At 38.4% G+C, this 15562-nt stretch overlaps 1 protein-coding gene across 2 annotated transcripts in view; it reads right to left on the bottom strand.

Moving 5' to 3' along the window:
- Exoc4 (exocyst complex component 4) overlaps positions 1-15562 on the bottom strand; it is a 782658-nt gene that overhangs the window by 66623 nt on the left and 700473 nt on the right. For both annotated transcript variants that reach the window (XM_078040565.1, XM_078040566.1), the window contains exon 15: positions 13-154. In XM_078040565.1, coding sequence (XP_077896691.1) covers positions 13-154 — 142 coding nt within the window. The remainder of the gene's footprint in view (positions 1-12; positions 155-15562) is intronic.

Below are 15562 nucleotides of genomic sequence, written 5' to 3'. Positions count from 1 at the left end.
GGCTGGCCATACCTCACTTCCAGATGCAAGACTAGCAAGCAGCGGTCGGCCATATCCTGGAAGGACTTGGCGAGTTCACTTAGAGTCTGCATGATCTGCTCGGACACTGGGGGAAGGTCCATGTTCACGTGACTCTCTTGAGCAGGAGAAAGCACTGGAAGAAGAGGTGAGGACAAAACATTAATGGTCTCATTAGATGTCTACAGATGTTTCTGGAATATATCTTCCTTTGTTGTTCATATTCTTGTTTTTACTAATTTGGCGACTGTTAGTTTTGAGAGCAACAGAAGCCCAAGATATACTAGACTATTTCTGTACTTGGTTAAACATAGAAACTATTAAACACAGAAGCCACTGTCTCCTATCAGTTCATAGAATAATAGAAACAGGATCTCAGAGTTGGAAGTGGCCTTACTGGTTGTGTGGATGGACCCATGGTTTGTACTGTGTTTTCTGTACCTCTTCAAGTGGCTGACCAGCTTCTGGCTGCAGGCTCACACAAATGTTTGTGCAAAAAAACTCAATACTTTCTGTAGTAGCCTATTGCACCTCTGAAATATCTGATTATCTAACAACAAACCAAAATATGTCCTCATTAACTTTTCATCTTTGGCTCTGATTCCATCTTTTTACAATCCATGTCAGTGCTTCAAGTATTGAAAATCTCTCTTTTGACTTCTTGAAGTCTTCTTCCCTATTCTAGGTTAAATGTCCCCAGTTTTTCAGTCATTCGTCAAATGACCGAATCACATTATAATTCTCAAATTTTACTGACAAAAACTTTCTAGTAGATCTATATCTCCCTTGAAATGTGGGACTCAGGATCAAGCACGATAAATTCCATAGATGGGCATGACCTGCCTAGACAGAATTATCAATTCTCTTCTGAGATGCCTTGCCACTTGTACTGATGCCTAAAATCTGGGGAGGGAAACTCATATAGCTTATGGCCAACTAAGGTCTTCAAAAGATCTTTTTGGAAACATTGGTAGAGCTACCTTCTAGATCTTTCCACAATAATTTATGAAAATATTTAACCGCATTTGAACATTTTCTTCAGGAACATAAATCCAGAAGTGTGAAGTATATTTATTTCCAAAGTTCACTTGTATTTCCAGCTCCTCTCAATTTCTCAAAGATCACCAACAATAATCTGGCAATTATTCAAATTATCCTTTGCAAATTTCTCTTACTTCTCTGGAGCTTCAAAGGTTGGTTTTGAATCCTGTCTCTACTACTCTCTTTATATAACCAAAACATAATTACTTACATTCTCTCTGCCTTAGTTTCTTTTGTAAAATGGGGAAAATAGTACCTATGTTATAGGGTTAAATGGATTAATATAGGTAAAATATGTAATAGCATATAAAACTTACACCATATTGAAATAATTCAGAAAAATAAGCAATTATCATTCTCTATCCTGTTATTTCTCCAGATCATATTAAAATGAATTTTAGCTACAAATTCCTTACAAAATAATTCCATCTGTCTTGAAGTTCAATTCCCATCAAAATTTTTTGATTTTCTCTCTGAAAATCTTCTATATCAGAGGATGTGAAGTCCTTTGGAAGACGGGCTCCCTGGACCAAGGACACATGGGATCTGGTGAGCCATCACTGACTAATTGGACAGTAGCTTCACCTCACAGGGAAGGGAGCCACCCTCTGGCTATCACAGTGAGAACTGTCATGGCCCTTCAGTGCTGTCTCTATTCCTAGAATGGGCCAGGTCCAGACAAGGGCCTGGATAGATAATCCAGATGTATAACTTATAAAGCTAAATTATCTCCCATGGAACCAGACTCTAAATCTAAATAAATCAAAATTATATGGAAAACACAAAAAAGTGAACATTGTTCAAGGGAGCTGTAGGGAAGAAGGAATGTAGCAATGTGGATTTTAAATTATTCCCAGGCTTGGTTTCATCCTAGATATTCACTAACTCTACCCGCTGGAAACTGGATAGGAAAGACACTGCATCCCCCCTCTCTTAGGTCAACATTGTTCACGTCTGATTATAAGGCAGGATCACTGCCTTCACGATGTTTCATGTGGCAGGCAAGGCAAAAGCAACTGTAAATAACATTGTTGTAATATTTCAAGGCATGAGACAGCCTTTCAAACCCTGGATTCCTCTGTCATGTGACACTAAGATGTGACACTAACTGGGGCATGTAGAGTTAGTTACCTAAGTATCAGTAAGAAGAGGCAGAAATCAGACCCTGCAGTTTCACTTGTGGTCTGAGGTCCAAAGCTATACTAATTGATCAGACTCTATCAAAGATAACCTGAACAAAACCTAAGTAGAAACTAAAACATTTCCCTTTCCTACAACAGAAAGATGTAATTTCATCATGTGGCAATTGACTACTGCCAAACTACAAATATAAGAAAAATCCAAGTGGAGTAAGTCAACAGCATGTTTAGCTGCCAAGGTAATTAACTGATTTGCAATGAGCAAGGTAAGAGCAGTTTTGAATAGAGGCACTACATTTCATTTGACTGTAATCTACAGCAAAAATAAAACATTTTATTAAAGCAACACAAAAAATTATGCCCAGAGCTCTATTGAAAAGCTGGTTTATGAATTCCTGAGGGCTTACTGAAATTTACGAAGGGTTCTTAATAAGAAGGAATATACTGAGCAAAGAAATGCTGAGCATGGCAAATAAAGACAACACAAAATAATTAACTAGTTCTTAAATGTCAAATGGAAAGCTACAAAAAGGCAATGCTGACAGAATCTGGGAGATTACAGTCAAAAAATGAGATTAGTGGATATACACACACATCACATACACATACACACACACACACACACATAATTGCACATATCCTTTTAGCAGCTACATGATTCCATATTTATCTCAGGGATTGATCTTCACATCAGCATAGTCCATATATATTAAGTTATGAATATATTAGCACATGATTTTTTAAAAGACATGCACATAGAGTAACTTTTCTAATATTGGGGATGGGTGACATCAGATCATTCATATCATTAGTCTTTTTACAATCACTGAATTCAAGCTAGTTGTTCATGGCAAGGTACTATGGCTTCCTGTACTAAATTGATTGGTTTATACGAGGAGGCTGAACCTTGGTCTCTGAAGCAGACATTTCTTTTTGGGGGAAACAACAGGGCATTTCCAATTCCCTTCTCTCTTGCTCACTCTACTTTAGCCTCTGGCAAGTGTACTATTCCCATTGTCATCCCTGTTTGTAGAAGTTACAGAAAACTCTACTTAGATAACTAGCTAGACTGTGACATGTGGTCACTTCTAGCTAGTGATCTAAGTAGAGCTTTCTGTAACTTCTAGAAAGAGGACCCCCATCCTTGGGGCTGGGGATTAACCCCTCTACCACTATCACCACTTGAGTGTTCTACTACATTTCCAGCCTTTTAAAAATAATTTTTTAAGTTTTGAGACAGAGTCTCATTAAGTTGCTCAGGCTGGCCTTGACCTTGTGCTTCTACTGCCTCTGCCTCCTGAGTACTGGGATTACAAGCCTATGCCATGGCACCTGGCTAGGAAGGTTTTTGTTTTTCTTGATAAGAGGAGAGAACTGAGGCTGGTGCTACTCCTTTCTCTCCTGCTTTTCATTTTTCTGACTGAGAGGGAAAGACCGATAATCAGAAAGGTGCAGGTCTTATTGCTGAACCATTGGCCAAGCCTAGTCAACTGCTCACCTTCAGATTGCTTGTTCTATTAGGAAAACAAACACCTCTTAAAACTACTGCAAGTTCAAAAAGAAACAAAACAGTAATTTGCTGCCAAGTGAAATCTTGTTTTTGCCTCTGAAATTTTAAGTACTAGGATCATATTCTGAGATGAAAACCTCCTTTTCAAGCTCTCTCATACCTCGTTTCCACTATCTCTGCTGTTCAACTTGAACTCTGTAATCCCCCCATTTTCTCCTGGTAGATGAGGTCCCTCTGTGGGTCCTCATCATGGAGAGCTTGGCTGATCCTCTGTGCTGCTCTTTTATCAACTCCCCTGAATCCTCTCCTTTCACATAAATGCCCTAAAACTCCATTTAACCCTGGGTCAGTTCTACAACTAACTTCTGACAGGAAAACCAAAGTACAGAGTTTTGCCAATAAGATGTTTTGGGTTTCAATCTCGACAAAGGGTTTCCACATCACTTGCCAGTCCTCTCACCATTGCTTGGCCGCATCTCCCTTTCTCACTAATCTTTCTACATTCAGGCTGTTCTCCTCAGGCCCTCCCCTTCACTTCTCTCATGAGAACCTCAGACTCATAGTAAGACTTCAAAAGAATTGTCAGCACTGGCTTTCTCCACAGTCCGCCTTTCTATTAACTGCTCTGTGTGCCACATTATCTGATTTTGATCTCTACCTCTTTCTGAAAAAAAAAAAAAAAAAAAAAAACTACTGATAGTGCTTGTTAGGGTTTGGATCTGAAATGCCCCCCAAAGCTTATGTGGCTTGGTTCCCCAATACCCCAATGTCTAGAGGTGGTTTGGGGAAAGTGATTAGAAGTGATTAGATCTTAAGGGCTCTGACTTCATTGGTGGATTAATCCACTGATAGCTTAATGGTCGGCCGGGAAGTGGTGGAAACTATAGGCGGGTAGGGCACAGCTGCAGGAAGTAGGTCACTGGGGGCTTGTCTCTGGGGACTATACCTTGTCTCTGGCCCCTTCCCCTCTCTTTCTGTCTCTGCTTCCTGGCTGCCATGAGCTGAGCAGCTTCCCTCTGCTGCTCCCTTCCTTCGTGATATCTGGCCTAATCTTAGGCACAAAGCAAGGGAGCTGGCTGACCATGAACCGAATCCTGTGAAAGTGTGAGCCAAAGTTAAATGTTCCACCTTTAAGTTGTTATGTCAGGCATTTTGGTCATGTTAAAGAAAAACTGACTACCACAATAATCAAGGATGTTCTAATTGCAAAACGGGGTGTTTTCCAGTCCTAGTCTCTTAAAAGCTCTCTGCTACATGTGACATCACTGGCCATTTGCTTCTTGAAATTGTCTTATTTTGACTTATTTGGCTGTTCTTTGACTTCTCTGACATTTCCTTTATAGTCTCCTTCACTGAATGACCTTCCCTTTCATTTGCCCATAAATACTGGTGTTTAGGGGGAATTTCCCCCTATATGGGTCCTCCTTATTTCCCAATATGCTCTGGGTGAGCTCATCAATTTTCATCATTTGCACTATTATCTATGACAGGATGACTCCTAAGTCTCTGTTTGCAAAATTTCTGTACCTGTGCATCCCTTAGGCATCTCGAATGCAATGCGTTCAAAGCTAAACTCATTATCTTTCTTTGGCATCTGTTCTTTATCCTGAATTCCCCTTCTAATAGTGATATATCAGTCTAGGAATTTAAGCTGAATTTAAATGTGAGTAGGATCTTTGACTCATTTCCAGCAAAGGCTAATTTTATTTGCTAAACATTAAACATTATCTAAACCTTTTCTTAATATATGTTATCTCTTTTCTATACTACTTCCACTCTGTTGGTTTAGACCTTATCTTTTCCATGGACAACTGGAATCATCTCCCAACTGGTGTCTTTGCCTCTTTGCATGTAATTAAGTATGAGTTATCCAAAATATGTGTTATCCAAAACACAAATTTGACTATGTTAATTCCTTGTATAAACTGTATCAGTGTCTTCTACTCTCACATGATCAAGTCCAAGCTCCTTATCAAGGCTTTCCTGGCTTTCCTATTTCTCCCCAACCTTACAGCACTACATTTTTCACCAGTCTCCTTTCTAACTTATCCCTTCCCCAATACTGGCTCTCTGACCTATCACCCTTTTAAAGCAAATTTCCCAATTATTTCATGCTGTTTCATAATCTTACACATTTGCATGCTCTTGTAAAATTATTCACTCTTTCCAGGATAAGGTCAGTGGTGCTTCCAAGTGTTTTCAGCTGACACAATTCTAGCACGAAAATTGTCATATTCATTAACATTATCTGCTTATCAGCATGTCTCCCTTCTTGATCGCTAACTTTTTCAGGGTGCAGAAATATACATTTCATTTTCAAAACCAGCAGAATAACTCTGAGGCACTATGGGGGCTCAATCCACTCCTTGTTAACTAAAGTGAACTAATGATTTTAATTGACCAGTGTAATATGATGAAATATTCACATAACACATTGATAAAGATCAGAAAAAAAAGAAGGAACAGTTTGCCATTTACAACTGTAACTTTCTTCTTAGTTTTTTCTGGGATTGATCTAGGGAGAGAGTGAAGATGATTTCTTACCACTGATTTCCTGGGCTATTCAGGATGCTTACTGCATGCAATTCTGCTTAATCCCTACAGCCTGAGCACTTTCCTATAGATGGGGTTGCCTTTTGAAGACTCTTTAATTTCAGAGACTCAGTCCACCTTGCTGCATCAAGACTTGGAGTCTTTCTTCTCTATTGACAAAATCCTTGGCATGTCAAAGAACCAGCATCTCTCAAGGAAAACCAACATATTAACTGTCATGGAGAAGCAATCAGTTGAGGACATTAAGATGTCTCAAGTGGTTCCATATCCTAATATTAACCAGACTGAAATTTGTGTAGGCCTTAAAATTAGTCAAAATTGGATTCATTCAGACCCAGAAGAGCATCTGTTTTCAAGGATGCAGCTGCTACACTTTCAATGGCAACTTACTGTGACTTCTTTAATTGATTCATATGAGGATGTCCTTGTGCATCTGCAATATTCTCTAAAACTGTTACAATATTAGCTTAGCCTGCTATCAGCTGTCACGAAAGTGATAAATTGAAAAGGGAAAGATAGTTATTATGGCAGAAAAAGAAAGGTTAACCCTGTGAATTCGAACTTTTTGGAAGATAGAAAAAGACATTGAAGAATGATCTCATGAGACTTTCTTGCTGGAAACATTTTAGATCAAATTTGGGTGCAATAATTATTTCTGAATCCTCTATTCGTACAGAGGCCATAGACCCCAACATAATGATCTTTGCTCTAACCTGGGATGAAATTATTTAATTTCCAATCTTCCATATTCCTGTTTAGAAAACTGTGGTAACAGCATCTTCTTAGCTCCTATGGCAATGTGTTATTAGGTCTTGTAAAGGATTTTGAGATCCTTTGATGTTGTTACCAGGCTAAGCACCTTGTTTTAAAAAACTAAAAATAGAAATATGATGAGGTCTGTGACATTAAGAATCCATAGGACTCACAGAGTCATTGGGGACAGTGACAGCAGTCCCTCCACCTAGCTTCTTTTCTCTCCCTAAATGCCTACAGGATATGTGACTAGCAAGCTCAGCACTGAGGGAGGGTGTGAAAGTGTCAGACATTATAATACCACAGCTCCAAGCTGCAACTTTAGTGCCACCTAACTCTACCCTTAGTCTTCCTCATTTCTTTATACCACTAGCTTTACTTTTTATTCATTCGCTTGAATTATTTTCAAAGGTACAGCAGGCATCTTCTCCCACTCTGGTACACTGTAGGAAGTTAATAAATGCTTTTTAAATAAATTTTTTACCTATATGTGAAGCCGCCTACTGACTTCTGGAAAGGACAGGTGGTCTTCACTGAAGTATCTCCCGTCTTATTAACATCTAATTTGAGTTAGGATAGAGATGTCCTTTCCTCTTTAATTACTCTAAGCTAAATTTTCTTCCTAACTTTCCCCAGACACATTTTCCAATACTCCCAACAGATCTCAGCTTCTGTTACTATTATCAATTCATTTGTTTAATTGCTCTTTCTTACCTTCCAAACCATCTGTAATCTAGTTTTGAGGTTTTTGTTTGTTTCTACATGAGGATGGGATCTAAGAAATAAGTTTGTGAAGTCTCTTCATTTTACTTCCTATTTCAGAAGCAGTGGTTCTTCCATCCCCAGAGAATAACTACTGAACCAGCAATGTTAATTGATTTTGAAAACCAACATGCAGGTTCTTAACAAGGATTCTGATTTCTAAATGATGGGGAAACATTACCCATCACTCAGATTACACTCTATACACACATACACAAGTATATGACTGTTTCTGCAGAGAGAGCCTACTATGTGAGACACAACTCCCAACCTCTGATTTCTTCTGCATCAAAGAACTGTGCACAAGAACTACCAGCCTTGGCACTGCTGGGAGGGGAGCTCTTCTTTGTCCCCTCTGATAAGGAAGAGGGGCAAATGGAAGGTACTTTTTAAAAAGGAGAGTGGGAAAGAGTAGGAAAATTCATTACCAGGAAGAAAAAAAATAAATAAGTTTTGAGAACTGGAAGACCAGGGGAAGCTATATTATTTCTATTTGCTTTCCTACAGTTTAGTTGCTTAACTAATAATATATTTATGCTAAAAATAGGTGCAACCTAAGTATGAAGGGAACACTTCATACATGGGTATAGGAGGTAGAGATCAACTTGCTCTTCTGTGGTACTATCTGTTATTTAAATGACCGTGTATTACATCTCTCATCACTACTGGTTATAAGACTATGGGCAATATGGCTTCTAAGCATTCCATAGCTTGCCTCCTCTGAACTGTCACATATTACCCTTTGGGGAAGAAAGGATATGCCTGTCCCACTCACTGCCCAGCTTAATGTCTCAGATATTTAATAATATTTATCTAACCATGTATTACTATAATCCCCACCTTCCCTCCAAAAAGACCAAATACCAGGCTCTTATACAAAGTTGCATTGATTTAAAGGATACCACTTAGGAGTAATTTTCATCTCTAGGAAGCCATACTCCTTTGTGCTACTTCCCAGAAAATATAATGTATTCACTTTTTATTACCTCTAGAACAAAGTCCTTAACAATTCTAAGCCTCAGTTTCCCAATACACACAACTTATTGCGTGCACAAAAGTGGGAATGGGACACTTGGTGCTATGCCTGCTGCAGAGCCAAGGGCCACACTTGGACCTCTAGTAATGCTCTGCCTCTCTTCTGTCGACTTGGAACATTTTACTTTGTACTTTTTTTCCACCTATAGTATCTCTCACAGGCTATAAGACTCATGGCAACATATATAACTTGTTCTTCCTGGCCTCTGTCATACTATACAGCTCCTGCTTACACTCAGCAGACTGCCAATAATCTTTGCTGAATTTAACATTTAAGGACAAATCAAACTGTTTTTCTCCCCATTTTACAAATTATACCTCACAGTACTTTTACCCTAAGGTCTTCCAAATAGTTCACTAACCTAGAACAGAATTCCATTTCAGGGTAATAAACTGAAGCTCCAAAAAGGGTATGAGCATCTGAAACAGAAAAACTATTCCAAATATGAGCTACATAGAAAGAACAAAGGCAAATCATGTAAGGCCCATTCTGAAAAGCAAAACAGAAATAAGAGCCAAGTTACAGACAGATAGTTGTTCCCTTAGGCTACCACGGGATAAGAGACCAATTCTGAGCCAACAGAACACACTGCACTCTGCACAGCTCTGTAGAGAAACGATCTCATCCAGTCACTCATGAAATAGTGCTCGATGGTAACAGGTCTGGGCAAGCCCCAGGTCCTCCAAGAATTTAGCTTCAGGGTCCTATCTACATACAGTGCAAACCAGCCCCAACATGTGCTTTACGTGTCTTGTGATTGACAGGGCAGACCTCAGTCTCTTTTAGTCCCAGGGAGAAATAGTAAGATTGATTTTTTCCCCCTTTATTCCAAATAATCCTCCCGGAGGCTTGATAGAAACCTCATCATCTACTGAAAAGGACTGTGGTGTGGCCAATGCAGCTCTGACAGATGTGGAAAGGAGTGTGGGGGAGCTTAATGAGTGGTTCCTGTCCTGCTGAAGAGTGCTGCCCTGTCCATGGCTTTGTGAGCCCTTCATACCTCTGCAACACCCCATGTCGGGGATCGTCTTAGACTGTTAAACACACAATCAGACTTTAGTTGAATAAATGACATGGATTTTAGTTTTAAGATAATTTTTGAGGCAAAAATATTAAATAGCAGGAAGAAAACATTTATCTACATGTTCAAATGGGATGGTTTATTCGATGGGTAAATGAAAAACAGTAGGTTCATTTATGAATGGTAAAGTTGAACTATAATGGAGTCAAACAGCAATAAAGCATGTTTCCCAAGATGGCCAGCAAGGAAGTGTCACAATGGGGAAGCACTCCTCAGTGGCGGAACCAGAGTGAACTGAGAGTCCCGGCTGGGAGACTAACATTTCATTGTTTTCCAGTTGCCTTTTTCAGGGGTTTCCTTTTCAGGCAGCTGCATCACTCATAAATTTGGGCCTGGGTTGAGAAATGATCATTACCTTCTGGACTGACAGCAGACACAACCTCATTCTTATCTTTGATCTCCAGCATATAATGTTTCTGGAACCAGAAAGTACCAAGTACAGTGAATGAGAAAATGCTCTTCGGAGGTAGACAGACCCAAGTTCAAATTCTGATTTTCTCATATACTATTTTTATGAGCTTCTTTGTAACAGATTCTTCATTGCCAAAAAGGATTACTATACCTACTCACAGGATTCTGATGGTCAAATAAGAAAATATATAAAGAATTGAAAAAAGTGTACAATACACATAGAGTTTTACTACATGGAAACAGAATCCCAGATGCTTGGCTGCTCAGTACTATTGTTACATAGACAATGTAGAGACAACTGGTTTATCTGGAAGAATGAACTGTCCCTTTCACCAGGCACATGACTATGTATTTGGAAGGGCTCCTTTGAAGAATGTTGGAAGAAAGAAAATACACAGAGAATCAACTTACTGACACACAGTATAGAATCTTCAGGTATAAATCTTGCTAAGATAATTTTTCCTCAGTGAGGACAAATAAGGCCTTCTCCCATATGTGGGAAAGATAATGGATGAATGCTTCCCCTTTAATCTCTTGTGTAAGATATTTAACCTGTATAGGTTAAATTGATGTGCTGGTACCATACACATATTGACTAATGCCTTGTGAAGGTTAGTAATTCACGGCCATATTTCTGTCTTTATATCTTAGTAACACATGAACACTGTTCACACATTCAAGTTTTGCCATATAATCCCTCGAATAATTTTTTTTAAAAGAGAGAGTGAGAGAGGAGAGACAGAGAGAGAGAGAGAGAGAGAGAGAGAGAGAGAGAGAGAGAGAGAGAGAGTTTTTAATATTTATTTTTTTTTAGTTCTTGGCGGACACAACATCTTTGTTGGTATGTGGTGCTGAGAATTGAACCCGGGCAGCATGCATGCCAGGTGAGCGCGCTACCACCTTATGAGTGGTATAAGCCACATTCCCAGCCCTCCCTCGAATAATTAACAGCTCATATAGATGCTTCCAGAATCAACTTCCCTAAAAAGAAAAAATATTCCTAATCTGTGTTTATATCCCTCATAGAGAATTATCATTGTATCTATCAGCTGATTACACAATTTCAGGATATTGCCTCAAAATCTAAATAACTTTATCTACGTAAAAGGAAGTGAGTGTTCTCATATTAACTATGAACCGAATTCTTTCATCTACAACAAAAACATTTTCTTTTTTGATTGACTATTTTTATTTTTAGAATGGCCCAGAAAGCAGTGGTTATGTTCCACTTCAACCACTTACTAATTGAATAACCTTGGGAAAATTGTTCAGCTTGTGAATCAAATGACAATATTTTCAGCTTCTATTTCAGCTTAGATTCACTGAGCGCTTACTATGTGCTTAGTGTGTATTTTTAGCATGTATTTTTAATCAAATACACGCTAAGCACATAGTAAGCGCTCAGTGAATCTAAGCTAGTATGTGAATGTCCTGATGGGAACCTGGAAGAGTGAGGTTCCGAGATCGACTTCTTACTCACCAAAAACTCTCTGAAAAACCTGAGAGCTGTGGACTTAGTTGTTTACATGGTTGATGGTCAGAAAGAAAATGATATGTAGACACACTTAAGACATTTACACCGGGTAAAACCACGACTTTGAACTTAAAATAAGGAGTTACAGAAATACGAGACCAAGATAGAAGTCAAGCAATGTTGAAACCAGTAGACATGCAGGAAAAAATAGGAATTGGCCTAAAATTTATCTTTTCATCCATGAAAGGGAAGAGCAACTTTCTCTGGAGTTGCCAACTTAGGAGTAGAGATGGCATTTCACTCAGGCATGAGGTTAGTGGCAGTCTGGGGACAGAAAGGAATGACACTCAGAAGTGGCTCTGGAAGAAATAAAAAGGGTGTTCCTTACATTATTTTGAAGGTCATTCTCATTCCTTGGAAGGGTCAAGCTTGCCAAAGAAAGGATGTGTAGAGATTTCCTTTGTTTAGCAAACAGAAGTTAGGAGTTATTTTAGGAATTCAAAAGAATATTCAACAATGCTTTAAAACTCTTCACATGTTTGAGAGATCGGTCCATCTCACTCACATAGGACCTGAAAGGTTGAGCTTATATTTATTTTGAATCAGCATTTACATCATGACCACAGTTTACTTCTCTTCTACCAAAGGTGTGATGAGGAAAGAAGAAAAAGAATACACATGGGTGTGGTTCTGCATGGTACGATAAGGGGGTGATGATTATTAACCTAATAGCCATTATGGTCACATACACACTTTTGACATGAAATGACAGAAACTGAGTTATTTTTACCTGAAGAGACTAAAATTGGGTTATAAATTAGTTTAATATGCACATAAAGACACTGACAAATCAGGCCTTCTATTAAGGCTTAAAACAGCTGAATCAGGATTACTTGGGTAATGTGCTTATCTGTTTACTACACAGGTGTCTTGTTATGTTATTTGCTTTCTTGGAAATACGTTCCCCTTCATATTACCCTAGACTAAATCTACTGTAGGAAGTGAAGTGGGAATTACCTTTGTGTCCTTACCTGCCATCACCATGGTACCCTCCCCAGCTGCTCTGTTGGAAGCATGAGGACATTCTCCAACATTTGTCCAGCAGGATTTAGATCCTGCCACTGGGTGGTGCTCCCCAAAGATGTGAAAGGCAAAAAAATAAAAAAAGGAAGCATCATCTCCACTTGTAGTAGCAGAAAGATGTGCAGGCAGCTGGCAAATGAGAGGCTTGCTGCAGCTTCCCAAGAGCGCCTGCAAACAGCTGCTTTCTCACTGCAGGTAGGCGAAACCCAGGGTTGCACTTCCTGATTTTCCTGAAAGCCAGCAGCAACTTTCCTTGCTTTTTGCTTCCTTCCAACTGTTTTCTAAGCCCTTTCAGCAATTTTAAAGCATCTAATTCCCCGTATTCGATTTCTTCTTACCAGTTAAACATTTTAACTGGTTTCTGTGTTCTTGACTGAGCCTTGATGAGTGAATACAACCTTCCGCCCAGGAGAGAGTTCTGAACTATGGCATCTGGAGTCTCAGAGAACATTTGGAGAGGAGGAGTGGCATGAAGAGTCACCAACAACCACTCTTTAATGGAAGGTGGTAAACCCCAAGGCAAGGGTTTGCAGAAGGTGCTCAGAGTCCCTAACCTCCATTCTCTCAATCTTGCTCTTCCCCACCTTAATCAGGGATGCTCCATATTTATTTGTTACCTAATTAAAATTTGCCCATAAAATTCTGCTGAAAGAAAGGGTTTTGCTGCTGCTGTTTTTTCTTTTTCTAAAGGTCTTTACAAACCATTGCTGTTGAAAAGGAAGGATCTGGTTACAAACAAACACATTTCCACTGCATTCCAGCCAACTAGAATTGAAAGTCGAACATTTAAATTAGAGCACAACTCCTACAGGCCAAGGATGAGTTCCAGGAAAATCTATATAAATAATATTCATTAGGAATAAGTGACCAGCTTTCTCCTTTTTCTTTATTATTTAGTTATATGATCTCTAGTGTCTTATTTTTTGTATTTACTACAGAACAGATTACAAATTGCTGGTTTTTGATAACACATTCCAAGATTCCCTTTCAAAGCAGATTTGAGCTTTCCCTTCAGAAAATATTTTACAGAACAATTTTGCTTTCTAATTTTTCAGAAAATTGTGCCATGTTATAATATTTTCTAAATAAACCTTAACTGGGACCTAGGTCAATCCCATATCTTGGTTTTGTGAATAGTGCTGCAATAAACATGCACATGAAAATGTTGATTTCATTTCCTTTGAATATATACCCAGAAGTAAGATGGCTGTATCATGTGGAAGATCTGTTTCTAGTTTTTTGAGCAACTTCCATACTGGTTGAATAGATTTTTTAAAACAATTTGATATACATATATATACACAGTGGAATATTATTCAGCCATAGAGAAGGAAATTTTGTCATTTGTTGTAAAATGGATAAAACTGGAGGGCATTATATTAAGTGAAATAAGCCAGACAAGTGCCAAATGTTCTCTTTCAGTTTAGAAGGAATAAATTCTAGTGTTCTATACCACAGTGGGGTGACCATAGTTCTTAATAACCTCGTGTATATTTTATGAAGAGTTGGAAGAGAAGAGCTTGATGCTCCAAATATAAATAAATGACAAGGAGATGGAAATGCTAGTTATCTCAATTTGATCAGTACATGCTTTGTATATACACTTGCTGAAATGTCACACTGTGACTGTGCCCTATATGATTATTGCATGTTAATACATAAGAGACATAGACCTTACAAAACAGATTTCTTAGTAAGGTCACTCAATTTTGAGTTGCTTTCAATCATTCTATGAAAGCTCAGATTAATACTGACTGTACCTTCCAAACAGACACCTTGTTCATGAACACATTGTGTCACAGCTTCTGAGCTCCACAGTTTTAGACCATCTGTCTTTTTGCAGCTAATTTAAAGGCATAAATTAATCAAGAATCACTTATTGAGGAAGAAGAGCTTAGTTCTTGTTCTCAGGCCCATTGTGTAGAATCCTCACTTTGAAAGAATGAACATTGGTTGCATATCTCTTATCCAAAAGACTTGGTACCAGAAGTGTTTCAGATTTCGGATCTTTAATGGATTCTAGAATATTTGCATATACTTTACTAGTTGAGCATCCCTATTCTGAAAACCCCAAATCACATATATTCCAAAATCTGAAGCTGCATGAAATGTTACCTATCATTTGAGATTTTGGATTATTCGTTTAGGGAAGCTCAGCCTGGACTCTTAAATTTTTGCATCTTCCTCTGGTAGATTGACTAAGTAGATTTGGTTTGATAGGATGCAAATGTTAATTTAAAAACACATTAAAATATATTTGAATATTAAATATAAATATTTTAAATTCTTTACTGATTTTTTAAAAAATACACGACAGCAGAATGCATTACAATTCTTATTATACATATAGAGCACAATTTTTCATATCTCTAGTTGTATATAAAGTATGTTCACACCAATTTGTGTCTTCCACATACTTTGGATAGTGATGTCCATCACATTCCACCATCCTTGCTAACCCCCTGCCCTCTCCCTTCCCATCTCAACCCTCTGCCCTATCTAGAGTTCATCTATTCTTCCCATGCTCCCCCTCCCTATCCCACTATGAGTCAGGCTACTTATATAAGAGATAACATTCCGCATTTTTTTGGGGGTTGGATTGACTAACTTCACTTAGCATTATCTTCTTCAATGCCATCCATTTACCTGCAAATGCCATGATTTTATTCTCTTTTATTGCTGAGTAATATTCCATTGTATA

The sequence above is a fragment of the Ictidomys tridecemlineatus genome, chromosome 2 (assembly GCF_052094955.1).
Source record: "Ictidomys tridecemlineatus isolate mIctTri1 chromosome 2, mIctTri1.hap1, whole genome shotgun sequence".
Taxonomy (NCBI): domain Eukaryota; kingdom Metazoa; phylum Chordata; class Mammalia; order Rodentia; family Sciuridae; genus Ictidomys; species Ictidomys tridecemlineatus.
The sequence above is the reverse complement of the archived record's forward strand: the minus strand, read 5'-3'. Positions and strand labels throughout refer to the sequence as shown.